The following is a 17,063-nucleotide window of genomic DNA, read 5'->3' as shown; positions in this document are numbered from 1 at the left end:
CATCCTGGGGTGCTGTGCCTCGGTGACCCCGGCTCGGTGCTCTCCAGTCAGCTCTGGCACAGCTGGGGTGTTGCTGGTGTGAGCTGGTGACTGGGATGGGCAAGGGGTGCCGTGGTTTGGGAGTCAGCAGCAGCTTTCATGAGAACTGCTTTTTGGGGTGGTCAGTCTTCTCCACCACACAAGACAAATGACATCTATGAAAGTCCCTGGGACCAAGATTTAGAAACTTATTGTCTGTGAATGTTGGGGACCTGTGCTGTTGGGGGTGTCCTGGCACCAGCTTCCTCCTGCAGGCCAGGGCCCCATTCAGCAGCAGCTGGCAGGCCCAGCTGGCACGGTGTCCTTGGGGCTCTGCTGTGCCAGGGTCTCGTCCCCACCGCTGTCCCCTGTTTGCCAGGCCTGCAGTGCGTGTGCCAGCTGTGCGAGCACACCAACTTCACCTGCCACACGGAGGGCGCCTGCTGGGCCTCGGTCATGCTGACCAACGGGCGCGAGGAGGTGGTCAAGTCCTGCGTCTCCCTGCCGGAGCTGAACGCCCAGGTCTTCTGCCACAGCTCCAAGAACATCACCAAGACCGAGTGCTGCTACACCGACTTCTGCAACAACATCACGCTCCGCCTGCCCCTCGGTGAGTGCCAGCCCAGCCCCAGTGCTCGTCTGAGCTCCAGAGTGCTCAAACCCCGTGCAGGGAACACAACTGCAGGAGCCGGTCCTTGGGGGCTTTAGAGGCTGTCTGTAAAACACAGCTGGTTTTGTCCCAGCTTGTTTCAGACAGCAAAACACAAACTACAGCTCTCTTTGTGGCAGAGGGAATTTCTTGCATGTCTAAAGCTATCCTAAAGGCTGGCTTCGATGTCCTACAAGCACAGGGTCACCTCGGGGGCAGGAGGGGTGGAGGACCCCAAGCCACTGCTGGGGACCACTTTGGCTGATGCGGTTTCAGCAATCTGAGCCTTGGGGGGCTGTGGTTGGTGTGAGCAGCCTGTGAGGCAGCATCACATCAGTGTCACAGAGTTTTGCTCAGCAGGGATGAGCAGCTGTGAGATTCCTGGTCCTAATGAGAGGGAGGAAAAAGGCACTTCCGGGGCCTCTGTGTATTACCCAGCCGGTGCAGTGCACGAGTCTGCCAGGCTCGAAGTTTCATAATTAAGTTGATTTGGTGCTTTCTAAAAATAAATATTTATACTATTTTTAGCATAATTTTAATTTAATTTTTTTGATTCTTCTTTCCAAGATTTGTGTTTATTCCAGACTTTTTTTAAAAAGGTGTAAAATATACTATTTTATCAGATAATACCTTTTTATATACTTACACCAGTAAGACGTTGCAGGTAAGAAAGATGCAAATTAATACACAATTTACAATTATAACTTGAATTTAAGACACTATCATGTAGTTCTTAATGGAATTTGAACGGCTGTTTCTGGGCAGACCATGGGGGAGCTGCTGTGGGAGCCTTGGGCACTGTCACCTCCTGGTGAACCCTGGTAGCAACCTCATGTGTGCTGTGGGGCAGGAATAAGGATCATTTGAATGTTTTTCTTGCAGTTGACCACGGAAGGGACACACTAATTGTGGTCATGCTCTAGAAATAAAGTGCCATGGTGGTTTTTCCAAGTTGGGATGAAAGCTGCTATTTCTAGAGGATCAGCAGAGGGCACATCTGTTGTCCCAGCACTCGAAGTGGGACTTGCAAAACCTCTTGTTTCATATTTCAGTACCCCAAAAAAAAGAATTCTTATCCTGAGACCTTTGCTCTACAGATTTAGGGGAGGGAGCTCATGTCAGTTGGAATTGTACCAGTGCCAGTGTGGTTTCTGTGCTGGCCTATCCTCACATAGTTCATGTTGTTGGGAAGCTGCGTGGGGACAGCTCCAGGGTCAGGCCCTTGTCTCACACACGTGGCCAGTGGCACTTGGGACAGACACCTTGATAGGGAAGGTCTACTGTGCTTTACCTGTATCATCTGTTTCCATCTCCATCTCTATCTGTCTCTATCTACCTCTGTCTAACTATATCTCTGTCTCTCTATTTCTATGTCTATCTCTATTTTCTGTATCAAGCTCCTTATATATATATATATATATATATATATCTACCTTTGTGTGTATATATATATATATATTTCCTTATGTGTATATACATTGTATACCTACACACTTACCTGCTGACCTGTCTAGTCTGTCTCCATTATGCAAATTCTAGTTTAAAAGTGGAGCATGTGGGCATGAAAAACTTGCCTTTAGGCAGGAGCGGCTCTCCTGGAGGAGGAGAAACCCTGAGGAGGTCCAGCATGGTGCCCATCCGTGCTAGGTGAGGCTGGATCTTTGTGTCCTGCTGGGACACAAACCCACCCTTCAGCTCTTCTCCATGAAGCTGACCTGCTTCAGCTCAAAGGTTGGATGGGCTTGGAGCAACCTGGACTAATGGGAAGTGTCCCAGCCCGTGGCAGGGACTTGGAACCAGCTGAGTTTTAAGGTCCCTCCCAACCCAAACCATGGTGGCATTCTGTGACTGTCTGTACTTACCAAAGGTTTGTGCTGTGAAGGAGTGCCCAGTGAGATGACCCACAGGGTGAGGACCTCTGAGGGCAGAGAGCAGTGTGTGGTTTGGTGCCTGTGCCTGAATTCCCATGGCAGAGCTGCAGGTGGCAATGCCTGCCCCAGCCAGCACAGGGCTCAGGGTCGCGGCCTTGGGTGACAGGAGCTGACTTTCCTTTGAGTGGTTTATTTTTGTTTGGTTGGCTTTTTGGTGTTTTTTGTTTTTTGTTTTTTTAACAATGTCTGAAAATCTTTAAAGACAGATTAAACCTGGATCTCTGCTTTTATATCCTCCTTCTTGTGGGCAGGGATTTCATTGCATATTCTACATTAGCAGGTGAAAATGTCAAAATGCAGGATGAGTTTGCAGTAATTGGTTTTTTTTTTTCTGTGTCACCTTAGATTCCTTTCCAGGTTTCTGCTGGTTTAACTGGGATACTTTCTGCCCCAGCAGGTGACTTGAGGTGAGCTTCCCCTGTCACAGCAGGGCTGCAGAAAGCACCTTGTGTGCTGCTGCCACGAGGGACCTCCCCGTGATAAATTGTCCCTTGTACATCCCTCGTTCTGGTTTTCTCTGCAGAACTCACCACCATGCCCTCAGCGTGCAACAGGCTGGTTTCAGGAGTTGCTAGTCAGACCTAGATTTTTCCAGCCACAGATTCGTGTCTCACAGGATTTTTGGGCCGTATTTGATATCTGGGAGACGGAGTTTGTGATCTCTGCCTCCCCCAGTGGTGAGTGGGGTCTGTTACGGTAGAATTTAATTTTAGATTCTAGCCCAAACTGTATTTTTGAAATGGTTCTAATGTATTCTGTAGAGCTGACTAAAGCCTCCCCATTAATCGAATACAATAGATTTTTTTACTACATTGGAAAGAATATGTAATTTTGCCCCCTGAGTAGCCCAGGAACACACACAGTTCGGGGCTTTTGGAAGCCTTATAGTGGAAGCTTTACAGTGTCAAAAACAAACGCTGTGTGTGAGAATGACTTTTCCATTGGAGGGAAAAAATCACTTCCTTTTTTTGCTGCCTGCAAGTACTATTTTGTTTATGCAAGTTGGACCATAACTGCCCCGCATTGTGCAACTGCTGAGTACTGCCAGATGTGCTGCTTTTGGTTCACACATGGCAACATGTCTCAGCTTCTATTCTTGGTTAGTCAGTCAATGAACAGTACATTTGAAATTGGATTGTAAAATGCTGTGATTAATGGTGGTGTTTTGCTGGGTTTGGGTGGTCATGAGGGGTTGTCTGATTTCCCCAGGAGTCTGACCTTTCCCAGCTGTTGTGGCTGTCCCTAGGCTGATGGTTTGTGCTGGGCAGGAGGTGTGTTTGTGGTGTTTGGTTTGAGCTGTGGGGAGCCCCACGACCCCTGAGGGCTCCTGGCCTTGGGGCACCGTGGTGCAGAGGTCGGGGTTGAAGATGGCCCACACTGACCAGAGCGCAGGAGCTGCAGCGCTGGTTCGCCCCCAGCCTCGACGTGCGCTCCGTGAGGAGCTGGAAAGGGTCTGAGCAGTTGCCACCAGCCTCGACCTGCACTTGGTCTTTGTTACAGCCAGTAGACTAAAGGATGACAAAGGAGGTTTCTGGTTGACTCCTTCCAAGGAACCCCTCTAGACCGCCAGGATCTCGTCATTCTCTGAGAACTCAGTGGAGACTCCCTGCAGTCTGGCCCAGCCACCTGAGCTTCCAGCCCCACTGCAAACTTGCCTTCTGCCCTGGAGATCTCCCACCTCAGCAGCATCCCAGGGGACCCGTGAGCAGCCCTGAGCTCCACTTTACTCTGAGCAGTTGTCACTTGCAGTTGTGAAGGCTGTGTCTGCCTGTATTCCTGGAGCTGGGTGTCACCCTCCGAGAGAGTCCTTGGCTTTGCCTCTGCAGTGCTGTGACATCCCGCTCTGCATTCCCGGGACGGCCGGGAGCATCAGGGTCTCTGTGATCCCTCCTTCTCTCCACCTGAGGTCACTCCTGCTCCTTCCCCAGGGTGTCAGAACACACTCACTGGCCCTCTCTGCCCACTGTGGTCCCTTCAGCCTGGCTCCCAAAATGGTGTATGGGAGGGAAAGGACTCCAAAAGGCAGCGCTGTTGCAGCTCTCCCACAGCCTGCTCCACGGGTCTGTGCTGATACCAATTGTGCCCGTACACATTGTCAGGGAAAGTGCATCACATCACTTTTCTGTTAAAATTGCAGACTTTTTTCCCTGGTAATAATGGTATTGTTGCTTTTATTAAGCATATACTGAGAAATTTTTCTGTGCCCCTTAAAATCCTGCTATAACCCGAATTTCAGAGGTTTATGGTGTACAAACTGCACAAAGTGCACTGCAGGTTATAGACTGTTACATCCCAGGATGTATTGTGTCCTTGTCCTGCGGGCCAGTCTGTGAGGATGCCCTTCCCAGTCCCTTCCCACCAGCCCAGTTCTTGCTGTTCAAAGCTTCCTGATGATTTTCCTTTTGTTACTGTTTGCAGTGGCCTAAGGACAATAAACTTCTATTTTGTTCATTTAGTGTTATGCCGGTTTTCAGCAGTTGGTGGGAAGAGCTGACATGGTGTGGTCAATGTCTCGTGTGTGTTTGTCTTCACCAGCCCCTGCCGGGGATGAATGAACCTCATTCCTACCGGGAATGAGCCTGACGAGCCCTGCAGGGAGGATGCTGGTTTGGATGGCACAGGGGAAGTGCTGAACAGCCAGGGGACAGCTCATGCCCTGCACTCTGTACCCTCTGTGAGCCCGTGTGCCCCGGCAGCACAGAGCCACTCCCGCTGCCTTACACATGGCCTGGGGGGCAGGGCTGGCTCGGCGAGGCACTGGGGCTCCTGGGGTAGGGGATCTCTCCGTACTGTACTTCACCTCTGTTTCAGGGGAACATCAGCCCTGTGGAAACAGAATGAAAAATGTTTAGGAGATCCTAGCATGTCAGTTAACAAGCAGCAGTTCCAAGGAGGCATCCTGCTCGTAAATCCTCTTACAAACCTCCCACATCACCCCTGGAGCATCCTCTTGAAGTCATTAAAGGGAAAAACCTGTGAACAAAATGTACCAGCTTTGTGTTCAGGAAGGTTGGAGTTGTTCTGGTGAACAGATGTAGTATTGACTGGAGGAAGGATGCTGAGGCCATTGGCTGCTGCATTTGAGACCCCACGTTGCTTTGGTCACTCTCAGACTCCAGGTTGTGATGTGCACGTGGCCCAGCCTTTCCCTGAAGGAAAAGAGTGACCTTGCATGGGGTGGAGTTCATGATTCTTACATCTTCTGCAGCCCTGAGATCCCGTTTGAACTCATGGTTCTGAGTATTGAGGGTTTTTTATGGGTCTTATTTCTGGCTTGGTTTATTTGCAGGCAAAGTGCTGGTCGGTTTTTATTTTAAAACTTATTTAAAATTTTGGGGACATTATGGGAATCATGTGTATGTGTTCATGTGCAAGTGAATCCCTTAGCAGTGTCTTCCTCGAGCTGGATACAGAGCTGGGGCGGTGGTCGGAATGCTGGCCTGAGACCAGGCTTCCCGCTCAGAGGGTGCGTGGGGAAAGGCTCCGTGGCCTGCAGTGCTCTGTTCTGCCTCCTGCTCAGCACAGCTGCGGGAAAGCGTCGACTCTCCGTTGGTCACTGCTCTGCAGCCCCTCGCTCGTGTCCCTTCCCAACGCCGCTCTCCCGTGTGTCTCCCAGCAGCGTCGGAGGCTCCCGGCAGAGCGGGGCCGCGCTCGGCGGTGCTGGCGGCGGCGGTGGCGGTGCCGGTGTGCGCGGTGCTGCTGGCGGCGGTGCTGGCGGCCTGCTCGGCCCGGGGCTGGCGGTGCTGCGCCCGCCGCGGGGCCAAGCCCCCCAACGTGGAGGAGCCCCTCTCCGAGGGCAACCTGGTGAGCTCCGGGAAGACGCTGAGGGATCTCATCTACGACATGACGACCTCTGGCTCTGGCTCCGGTACGTGGGGTGCCCTGCCCGCCACCGTGGGTTTAATGCTGGTGCTTGTGGCCGCCCCTCACAGCAGCGATGGGCTGTGGGTGCTCTTCTTCTGTCAAACCGCAAAAGTTCAGTTCTTTGTTGGAATGGAGGAGTTAAAGAAGTGAACTCAGAAATCAGAATCGAGTGTGAAACCCAGTGCTGCTGGCCGATGTGACGTGGCTGATCATGAAAGGTACTAAACCCACCTGGGCAGGTCAGGATGCTGCTTCTCAAATATTTTGTGTTTCATAGCAGAATAATGTTCCTTCAAATTCTTGTTTTGAGCAGAACATCCATCTTTTTAGCATTTTTCCCATTTCTGGTATCTTGCCTACTGTGATGCTTCCATTGCTACTGAGAACTTGTTAAACCTAAGAAACCTAAAAATGAGGTGGGAATTCACAAATTCCAGGTCACTGGGCCAGTGGCATGTCTGGGGTGTATAGCCCAACTTTCCTTAACTAGAACTTTTATTGCAAAATATGTAAACTATGCTTGCTTTTATTTATAAGTAAAAAATGTACAAATGGTGCCTAATTTAATTAATTTCCATGAACTGCATACCTCTGAGGATTAAGTGGTTGTTCTTCCCTAATGCTTTTTCACAGCTCTAGTGAGCAGACTTTGGCTTTATTTATGCTGAAGTTTTAGCTGTTCCCAGCCATCCCTGAGCCAGGAACAGGGCTGGACTTGAGCAGAGCCAGAGCCCCGTGCACCAAGGTGATTTGTTCTGATTTCAGCCAAAATCAAGGTTGCAGTTATTTAAAAAAAAAAAAGGTAAAACAATTTAACAATTCCTTGTTTTAAGGCCCCAACAAACACAGAATCAAATCAAACCAGGCAGGGTTTGTGGCTGGCAAAGCACAGTGGAGCTGCTATAATAATTTATTTTAATTTTCAAAAATTTCAGCCAGAGCAGAGCAACTAATTGACTGCAGGACAGCTGCAGTCTGTATCAAACCAAATTGAGTAGTTCAGGCCAAATTTTAAGATTTTTACTGGGGTTTAAGAAAGTTTTTTATATGTACAGAGACTGGGAAGTAACATTAAGAAGCCTGATTTGAGGAGATATTGGTTGGGACAGGATTTTCCCTTGATAGTCTAGGAAAGCAAGGCCATGAGTGCAGCTCAGTGGGAAAGGTCAGTGTTGGGGTTTGAAGGTCCCAGCTGAGCTATTTCACAGGTACCTGTCTCTCCTCTTAACTAGGTCTGCCTCTGCTTGTCCAGAGAACTATCGCGAGGACTATTGTCCTGCAGGAGATTGTGGGAAAAGGCCGATTTGGCGAAGTCTGGCGTGGGAAGTGGTGCGGGGAGGATGTAGCTGTGAAAATCTTCTCCTCCAGAGACGAGCGGTCCTGGTTTCGGGAGGCAGAGATTTACCAGACGGTCATGCTGAGGCACGAAAACATCCTGGGCTTCATTGCTGCTGACAACAAGGGTAAGCGGCGAGGCGTGCGCGGCGCCGCGGGGCTCCTTCCTCTTAGGGAGCTTTTCCAACCCCAAAAATTGTCTGATTCTATGTGGTGGCCTTGGCAGTGCTGGGATAGTGGTTGGACTCAGTGGTCTTAGAGTGCTTCCCAGCCCCAATGTTGGCACTCACTAAATCCTGAGTGTCTGTCTCAGAACAGCTTTCGCTGCCCCCACTCCCATTGAAGCACCGCCTGAACCATGCGGCTGCCCTGAGCTCCTTCCCGGTGGGACAGCTGGCACGCTTGCTTGCTTGCATTCCCTGAAAAGGGGAAGGCTTTCCCTAGCTAATATTTTTAATAATCTTGCTTCCTCTGGGTAGATAACGGGACGTGGACTCAGCTCTGGCTTGTCTCTGAGTACCACGAGCAGGGCTCCCTGTTCGACTACCTGAACCGGGGCACGGTGACGGTGGAGGGCATGGTCCGGCTGGCGCTGTCAGTGGCCAGTGGCCTGGCCCACCTCCACATGGAGATCGTTGGCACGCAAGGCAAGTGCTTCCCTCCCACTTTTACTTCAAGTATTTTGAGGAGCTTCAGTGTTCTCAAAAACATTTATGGGTGACGTGATATCGTGAAGTATTTTCTAAACTGTTAACACCAGGGGGAACAGTGTGAGTGTGAGTGGTGCAGTATAGACAGGGAACAGGGACCTTACCTTCCCACTTACATTGTCTGCAGGCCTTTAAATAGGTGCCTATGGAAGCAGCTCTGCTAAAGGGGAATGAGCACCAATGAAGGAAAAATTTCTTCATGGAAAGGTTTATCCAGCCCTGGCACAGGTTGCCCAGGGCAGTGATGGGGTCACCATCCCTTAAGGGACTTAAAATCTATGTGGATGTGGCACGTCGGGACAAGGGTTAGTGGTGGCCTTGTCAGTGCTGAGGAATGGTGGGACTTGGTGGTCTTAGAGGGTTTTTACCACCCAATCCATTCAGCGATTCTGTAATTTTCCAAATTAATTTGGAGGGTGAACTTCCAGTTTCTCTTTCTGTGTTTTACTCCTGAAATACAGCTATTGAAACAAAAATGCCCTTAAAGCTTTCTTTTGAAGTTGACATCATTTAGCAGAGCTTCACTTGGTTCAAAATAGGCCTCAATATTTTTATAAGGTATAGTAACAAAAGTGACTAAAACTGTTTTTACGTCCTTGCTCATGATATTAAAATCCAGGCTGTTGTTATCAAAATTGGAGGCGGTTTCTCTCACTGTGAACAGGGAAGCCAGCGATCGCGCACCGGGACCTGAAATCCAAGAACATCCTGGTGAAGAGGAACGAGACCTGCGCCATTGCCGACCTGGGCCTGGCGGTGAAGCACGACTCGGTGCTGAACACCATCGACATTCCCCAGAACCCCAGGGTGGGCACCAGGAGGTGGGTGAGGCAGCTGCAGCTGCCGGCCTGGCTCCGTGGGGATGGCTCCTCACAGCCCTGCCCTCCACCAGTGATGTCCCCTCCGCTCTTGGCATCGGGCAGGGATGGCCGCAGCCCTATGGGGTGGGTGGGGGAGGAGGTTGCAGACCCTGCTGTGGAATGGAGCTCTCTGCCCCACGTGGGGCATCACGTGTGGGTCACCCTGGTCACCCCCAGTGCTGTGGGCCTGGGCAGGGCACAGCTGCCAGCACCACGAGGGGTCACGGGGCCCTGGCATGTGGCAGCACAGCTGTGGCCTTTTGTAGGAGCTGCCCCAGCAAACTGACCCTGTGTGCCCTAAAGGTACATGGCCCCTGAGATCCTGGACGATGCGATGAACATGAACATCTTTGAGTCCTTCAAGCGTGCAGACATTTACTCTCTGGGGCTGGTGTACTGGGAGATAGCCCGGAGGTGCTCCGTTGGAGGTGAGGTTTTGGCCTTTCATCCAATCCCAGCTTGGTTTGGGTTGGAAGGGCCATTAAAGCTCATCTCGTTCCACCCCCTGCCATGGGCACCTACACAGTAAATCTTCCCTAGGAATCACTGAGGAATACCAGTTGCCTTACTACGACCTTGTGCCTTCTGATCCTTCGATAGAAGACATGAGAAGGGTTGTCTGTGAACAGAAGCTCAGACCAAGTATTCCAAACCAGTGGCAAAGCTGTGAGGTAAAAGCAGTTTTCTAGTTTATTCTAGGTGTATTTTGTAGGGTTTTTTCCTAGTTTTATTTTGTTATTTATATTTTCAAGTTTAAATTAAGACAGAATTTTTGAGTGAGAGATAGGGCACGCAATGCTCAGCTTCTAGCTTCTCGTGAATTTAGAAGCTTCATATGTCTAGTTCTCCTTCAGATCAATACAGAGCAAACTCTTTGCACCAAGTGCTCAACGCTGTCCAAGGCAGGTCTTAATTGATGCTGCTGCTGTTGTGTCACTGTTTCAGAGAGCTGCCCTTTATCTCCCTGTCTTAAAACCAGAAAGCAGCGGGTGGTGGTTGTATCCCTGGCTATGGTTTGTCCTGCTGCAGGCGCTGTGGTTGCGTCCCTGTGGTGTATTCCTGGGTGCTGTGTTTGTCCTGCTGCACGCACAGTGGTTGTGTCCTGGCTGTTTCTGCCCCGCTGCAGACACTGGTTGTATCCTGGGTGCTGTTTCTGTGCCCTGCAGGCGCTGCGGGTGCTGGGCCGGGTGATGCGGGAGTGCTGGCGTGCCAGCGGTGCCGCGCGTCTCACCGCGCTGCGCGTCAAGAAGACGATCTCGCAGCTCTGCGTGCACGAGGACTCCAAAGCCTGACAGACCTCCCCGTGGGACGAGAGGGGAAGGCATTCTGCTGTTCATCTTTCCACATGTGATAGTATTTTTGTTTCTGGTCTACCTCAGACGATGTGGTTCCTTCCGTATTGCAGTGCCCGAGGCAGAGCACTGACCTCGAGTGCTGCGTTCGGCCGTGGGGCGAGGCAGCTTGGGACTCGTAGCTGGGGTTTGGTACAGCAAGTCCGTGACTTGCTTTGGTTTTGTGAGTAAATCGGACACCAGTGAATTGCAGGAAGGAGCTTAAAGCCTCATGACAGTGTAGAAATACCTTCTGCTGTTGTGCTTTTCATCCTTGTCACACCCCAAGCGTCCTGGAAATGTCTGGTGTTGGTTAAAGCTTGTTTGTCAGGGAAACCTCGTGTTCTGTTCTCAAACCAAGTAAAAGACCAAATCAACCCAGCTTTTTACCTGTTTTTTTTGCAGGAATGTGAAAAGGGGTTGTCAGTAAATGCATTTTGAATTACTTTATTTATAATTACCTAAGTAATTAAAAACTATGGAAATTCCACTAAGTGTGTACATTGTGAACAAAACCACTGAGTCAGTTCCCTATTAACATTTATTTTTATAGTCTCAATTTCACATACAATATTGTGGTAAAAATTTGAGTTGTTCTGCTCTGTCTTTTGTTCATTGAACAGATCAATCAAGGGACAACTTTTCTTTTTAACTGTTAGTAGGAAAAATAATAGAGGCAATATGTTTCTGTTAGCTATGTAGGGATGCAACAGGAGAAATTCTACCTAAACTGAGAAAATATTTGTTTTTAGCAACATCTTTCCAATCACTGGTAACAATTTTTTAGTGCCTTCTGATGTATTGGGGGAAGCTTTAACAAAAGCCAATGCAGCCTGTTCAGAAGTTTCTTACAGAATTCTGTAACAGCACCAGGCTGGTGATGAATATTAACATTTCTGCTCATGTTTCCATAATATTACAAGCCAGCAAAGTGAGTTGTTGTATTAAAATTCACCAAAGTTTTGGCATTTTGTGAATTTTGCCACACTCCATGGCCCACATATTTGAATACAATGTTTGAATATTTTTAATGGGCAAAATTATATATTTCATAGTCTTATGGTTTTTCTAATGTTTCTAAATCCAGCTGGCTCACAGAAATTAAGCCCAAAGATGTTTCCAGAATAGCAAAGCTTTGCAAAAATTTGATGTGGCCCCTGCAGCTCTGTGGCAGGCAGCTGTTGGCTGATCACAGTGAGTCAGATCAGTCTTTGGGGCAAAATCTCTTGACCGGAGCGATTGTGGGGGAGAATGAGTTCAGCCTTTACTGAGTGCGGTGGTCAGTAGTGCCATTACACCGGGTTTCATCCTGAGTGCTCATCTTCAGGACATTGTGGATACTTGGTGGCTGTAAATTGCCCGTAAACAGGCTTTGATGCAATTTACCAGTTTGCACAGGGTTTAGTCACTCCTGCTTTTGTTAAACAACAGGGCTTTGTGTGGTCTGCAGCCGAGCATCGGAGCGTATTTCCCCAGAGCTGCTGGCAGGTTTTGCCCCAGTGTGGTTTCTCAGATATAATCAAGGTTGTCTTAGAGATTCAGGGAGGACTTGACAGGGCTTGGAGCAACCTGGTCTAGTGGAAGGTGTCCCTGCCCAAGGCAGGGAGGTGAAAGGAGACAAGCTTTAAGGTCTCTTCCAACCCAAACCATTCTGGGATTCTAAGATTCAATTCTTATGTGCTTCAGCTGCATGAACTACCCCGTGGAGCTCAGTGATGTGACTTTGTAGGCTGCATGATCCAAATTTTGGCAGCTGCATGATCCAAAGCCTGGTGCTGACTTGACAAGCAAAAAAATTTGCAAACCTAAGATCCAGCATCTGTTCTTGTAGTATGTAACTTGAAAAAAAATCCTTATCTTAAAAAGGAAGAATCAAAGATTTATTTTTTAAAGTGGGAAAGGAGTTTCAGTTTTCAGTTCCCCACCCCGAGTCTCTGAAAATTGTTGACCAACCCGGTAATTTGAACAAGACCCTTTTGGTGCCTGGCTGGGAGGTGTGGGTGGAGGATGCTCAGGCTTGGCTGCTCCTCACACAGGTCACAGTTGCAGATCCAGAAATGCTTTAACTTTTTCCCTGGAAATATCTCTTTGCATCAGACATTATGGTCTGTTTACCCTGGCTTTTCGCCTAACTCAGTGTTTTTGCACTGGTTTTGTTTTCTTTTTTGTTGTTGAGAGGTGAATGTACATTTTGATGAACCAGAGTTGAACATAACTGAGCCAAGGGGCAGATGTTGTTGTATTGAGCTCTGAAATGTTTGTAAACTCTACACTCCTTTAGAAAAACCCCAAAGAACCCTTGTTTTAGTGGCCTTTCCCCTCCATGTGGGTTTGTCCTGATCTAATTTAAGCACAGAGGTTATGCCAAGACACTTCTGTGCAGTTTAGGGAGGCTTTGGTTTCCTCAGAGATTACAATGTTCCTGATAATCTTCACTTAAAGCACAAGTTCTTAAGCTCATGAAAATTTTCAAGGTCAAGGATGCTCAAAACCTGTCACCACATTCAGCCTCTCCTAATTAATGCTTCTAGTTTGGGGGAGTTACCAATATTTTATAATTTGCTTCTAATAACAATCTAAAGTTTAATGCAGGGATTATGGACTGAAAGGGAAAGTTAATTAATGTTTAGTGTAGCACCTAATTTTTTTGTGTTGCTTGAACTGCTGCCCCCAGACACTCCTTTAGAAATTCAGGCTGTAATGTCCTCTGCACTTTCCTACTTTTATAATTTGCACTTAATCAAGCCATGCCCTCATGTGACACTATAAAGAATCCTGCAATATTTTAGTCACTGCTATGTCACTTCTTTGCTTGGTACTAGATTCAGGAATTATAAATAAATTTGTTTAGAAATATTCCCAGTCCCTACAACGGGTCTGAACTTTGAGCAGGGCAAGTTCTTCTTCTCAGTCCCCGTCTGCCCTGAGCTCCTGTGCCAAGGGTGGGCTTGAGGCTGTCCCCAGCTGCCCCTTGTTCATGGGAAGGAGGTGTTTGGGTTTCATCCCTTGCCTGGGGACGGTATCACAGGACAGGGACGGGGGTGGCACCGGGGCTGCTGCCCGGGGCGGTGCTTCCGCAGGGCTCTGACCGCGGAGGTGTCGGGCTGGTGCCCCTCCTTCGGCCGCACCCACAGCGGGGCACAAGCCCGTTCCTGTGCCCAGGAAGGTTATGGTTCGCTGGGGGTTTGTGAGGCTGTCCTTGGGGTGTCCTTGGGGTATCCTTGGGGGGCCCTGGGCCAGCACCTGGGTGCCCCCAGCAGCACTGAAAACACGTCCCCTCCTCTGCCCTTGGCTGTGCAAGCTGCGTGTCTGTGATTCCAGGGATCGTCCCCACAGGCTGTGGTACCCCAATCCCCCCAAAGCTTTTAGGGGAAGATGGCCATGTTCTGCTCTAACAGGCAGAACAATTTATGAATGTACAGGGAATAAGTATTGAGGTACAATATATTTCTACAGAATAAAAGAAATGTGCAATAAATTGTAACTTACACTGAATGTATTTTTGGCATAAATGGACCAGATGTATTTTGAATGTAGCTATGACATTGTGTCTAAACCTGCTGTGATTCTCAGTCCCTAAGAAAAACGTCATGTTTTGTCAATCTACAAACCACTTCCTCAGTTGTCTGTTTTTAAAAGAAGCATTAGTATTTTATCTGGAACACCGTAATATTTCTGAACTAAGTATAGCAGTGCAGTGCTCAACTTCAACCCTCGTGTTGTGAAATATCTGATCTGTGTACACTGCAGAGTTATTTTTAAAACTATTGCTAACGTTATTGTTTGATATTGCAGCTGCCTGGTTGTAAATAATGGTTTAGCTGTTGTATTTTGTATGCGGATTTGGGGAAGATGTGGCAATTTTAATAAATTCAGCATACTCTGCCCTTGTGTTCCCGTGGCCTGAAACTGTTCTTTTGTTCATTCTGTGAGGGGAGAAGGGTTGAGCCTGCTCTGCTTGAACCTTTAGAAACCTTCACTCGTGGCTCTTGAACCCACACCAATGTGAGCTCTCACTGAGCTCCCTTTCATACGAGACTCCCTGATCCTGCTCTTCCAGCTATTGAGATTTTCAGTGGTGTAAACCTGAGTGGGACCAGCTCTCCCTGAGCACCTCAGTTCTGAAGTCTGTATGTTTGAAAATTCCCCTGACACAGCCATAATCTGGGAATTTAAGTCAGGCTTTATTTAAATTAAAGGTGTGTCAAAATGAAATCTGCCATGCTGCGACCCAAGAAACTTCAGTGGCTTTTAAAGGATACCGTGAACTTTTATTTTTTTTCTTAGAAAGACCTTTGTATTACAGCAATTACTTGTGGACTCTCTGGTCCCTGCACATCTCCAGGAAGGTGTCACTGTCACGGTGCTGTCTGGGCAGGTCCTGCTGTCGGGTTCCGGAGCGGGTCCCGATGGAACAGCAGCAGCCAGTGGCTCATTGGCGAACATCGGCTGCCATCCCCCGGCCACCGCCGCGCCGGGTGTGTGTCTGTCGCACAGGAGAGCTGCTTGCTGCTCTTCCAGCAGCCTGCGAAATTCCTGCCTCCCGGGAGACATTCTTTTCCAGCACACTTGGGTGGAGGAGCAGCTACCGCTGTGAGCCAGGTGGGTGCTTCTGTCCGTGGATGCTGTGCCCCGACAGCGGCATCCCGGCCCTGCGGCAGCAGCGCACCAGGGCCGTCACCTGGGGAGAGGTGTTCGTGAGACACCTCCCGGTGGAGGGTCTGGGTGTGAAACCGAAAGGACTAGTTCTTCAATTTCTTGTTATTAAGTGAATCAGCTCCGCAGAAGCCACTGGTGTACACTTGGTAGCTAAGGAGAGGAGCCAGCTCCTGAGCCCCTGAGGGCTGGTGTCCCACAGAGGATGACTCCTTCCTTCTGCCCGAGTAAGGTGGCTGTGGGGAGAAACCCTGCAGGCACTGCAGCCTCGGAGGGGTGAGTGTTCCACCCCTGGAAGCGTTCAAGGCCGGGTTGGACAGGGCGCGGAGCAACCTCGGCTAGTGGAAGGCGTCCCATCACTCCAGCCCTGACACGGAGCTAGCGCCGTGCCAGGGAGAAGGCTGGGGCAGAGCATCCGTGTGATCTCCCCGGACGTGTGGGAGCCGCTGCCGGGCTGCCCGGCTGCCCTCTGCCTCTGGCTCGGCTCCGAGCGGCTCCGAGCCCGGCCGGGGAGGAGCGGGCAGGCTGGGAGGGACGGGTGCCGGGGGTGTGGGGGTGTCTGGTGTGGTGTGGGGTGCGTTTCGGGGATGTAGGGTGCGTTTCAGGGATGTGGGGCGCAGGGCAGCAGAGGGGCACGGGGCTGCTGGGGGAGCTCGCACCAAGAGCCTGCTTTGTGCTCTGATGAGCGGTGTCATTTATTTCTGCCCTCAGCTTGTTTGCAGATGAGTCACTGGGTTTCAGGAACGTCAGAAAGGGCTGCCGCAGGAACCGAAACGCACTTTGTTTTCAAGCACTCAGCGGGGTGACCGTGAGCAGGAAAAGGGGAAGAGGCTTTGAGTCACCCGCTCCCCGCGTTGCTCAGTGTGCCTTGGCAAGTGAGCAGATGACACCCGGGGGCACAGATAGCTTTCTCAGGAAAAGGGAGAGAGCTTTCCCCCTTGACTGCCGTACTTTTTAAACATGTTTTTTCTTCCCCTTAACTCAGAGCGGTTCCCCCAAGGAACTCGGAGGAGAAGGACAGACGTCTGAATCTGCTGTTGTGGTGCTGCTGTGGTGTGCAACACTTCCTTGTCCCTGTCCCCGTCTGTCTGCCAGCAGAGGCACAGAGACCACAGGCACTTGTCACAGATCAGCCACCAACCCTCCTCCAGGTGTGTGGACCAGATGACTCCTGACAGGCTGTTTCTCTGTTGCAAGATGCCGGGTTTTTGAGGGATGAACATTTGGGATGGGGACGTACTGACACTTCAGCCATACAGGGCAATGAGGGGATCCCCTGGAGTGGGGGAGGCTCCATGCCAATGTTTTCGTGGCACTAAGAGCTCAGTTGCACCAGCAAATGTCGAGCACATGGACACCCATCCTTGTGCCTCCTTCATGGACACCCATCCCTGCAGCTCCTCTGCTGCAGCTGGCAGAGGCAGGGCCCTTACAAAAGGCATGTAGAGCAGCTCTGCGTTGATCTGTTGTGACAGCACGTGCCAGCCTACACTGAACTGCCACACAGCTGGCAGACAGAGCCCAGCACGCTCACCCCATGGCCCTGGCTGCCTCCTCCCCTGCCTGTGCCCCTGCCAGCCTTTCCTCCCAGAGCTGGCAGTCCCAGATGTGTGTGGCAATACTTTGTAAAGGTGCATAAAAGGTCTCTACTCAGAAAAATGACTGTAACTTGTCTGTTTTTATTACATCTCTGCTTTGATAGCAGTGGC

At 49.9% G+C, this 17,063-nt stretch overlaps 1 protein-coding gene across 4 annotated transcripts; it reads left to right on the top strand.

The window, feature by feature from the left end:
• Positions 1-459: 459 nt before the first annotated feature.
• ACVR1C (activin A receptor type 1C) lies at positions 460-10,659 on the top strand (the record flags this gene model as incomplete). Of its 4 annotated transcripts, none has more annotated exons than XM_082284571.1 (8): positions 460-628; positions 6,218-6,466; positions 7,695-7,925; positions 8,277-8,444; positions 9,172-9,328; positions 9,671-9,795; positions 9,908-10,038; positions 10,534-10,659. In XM_082284571.1, exons 1-8 carry the CDS (start codon positions 475-477, stop codon positions 10,657-10,659), a joined length of 1,341 nt encoding a protein of 446 aa, XP_082140697.1. In that variant the 5' UTR covers positions 460-474. The 4 variants fall into 4 exon arrangements, with proteins under 4 accessions (XP_082140697.1, XP_082140696.1, XP_082140698.1 ...); XM_082284570.1 differs by having other exon boundaries at positions 6,215-6,466; XM_082284572.1 differs by lacking the exon at positions 6,218-6,466.
• Positions 10,660-17,063: the final 6,404 nt, after the last annotated feature.

Source organism: Coloeus monedula, assembly GCF_965178545.1.
Source record: "Coloeus monedula genome assembly, chromosome: 7".
NCBI classification, from domain to species: Eukaryota; Metazoa; Chordata; class Aves; order Passeriformes; family Corvidae; genus Coloeus; species Coloeus monedula.
The sequence above is the reverse complement of the archived record's forward strand: the minus strand, read 5'-3'. Positions and strand labels throughout refer to the sequence as shown.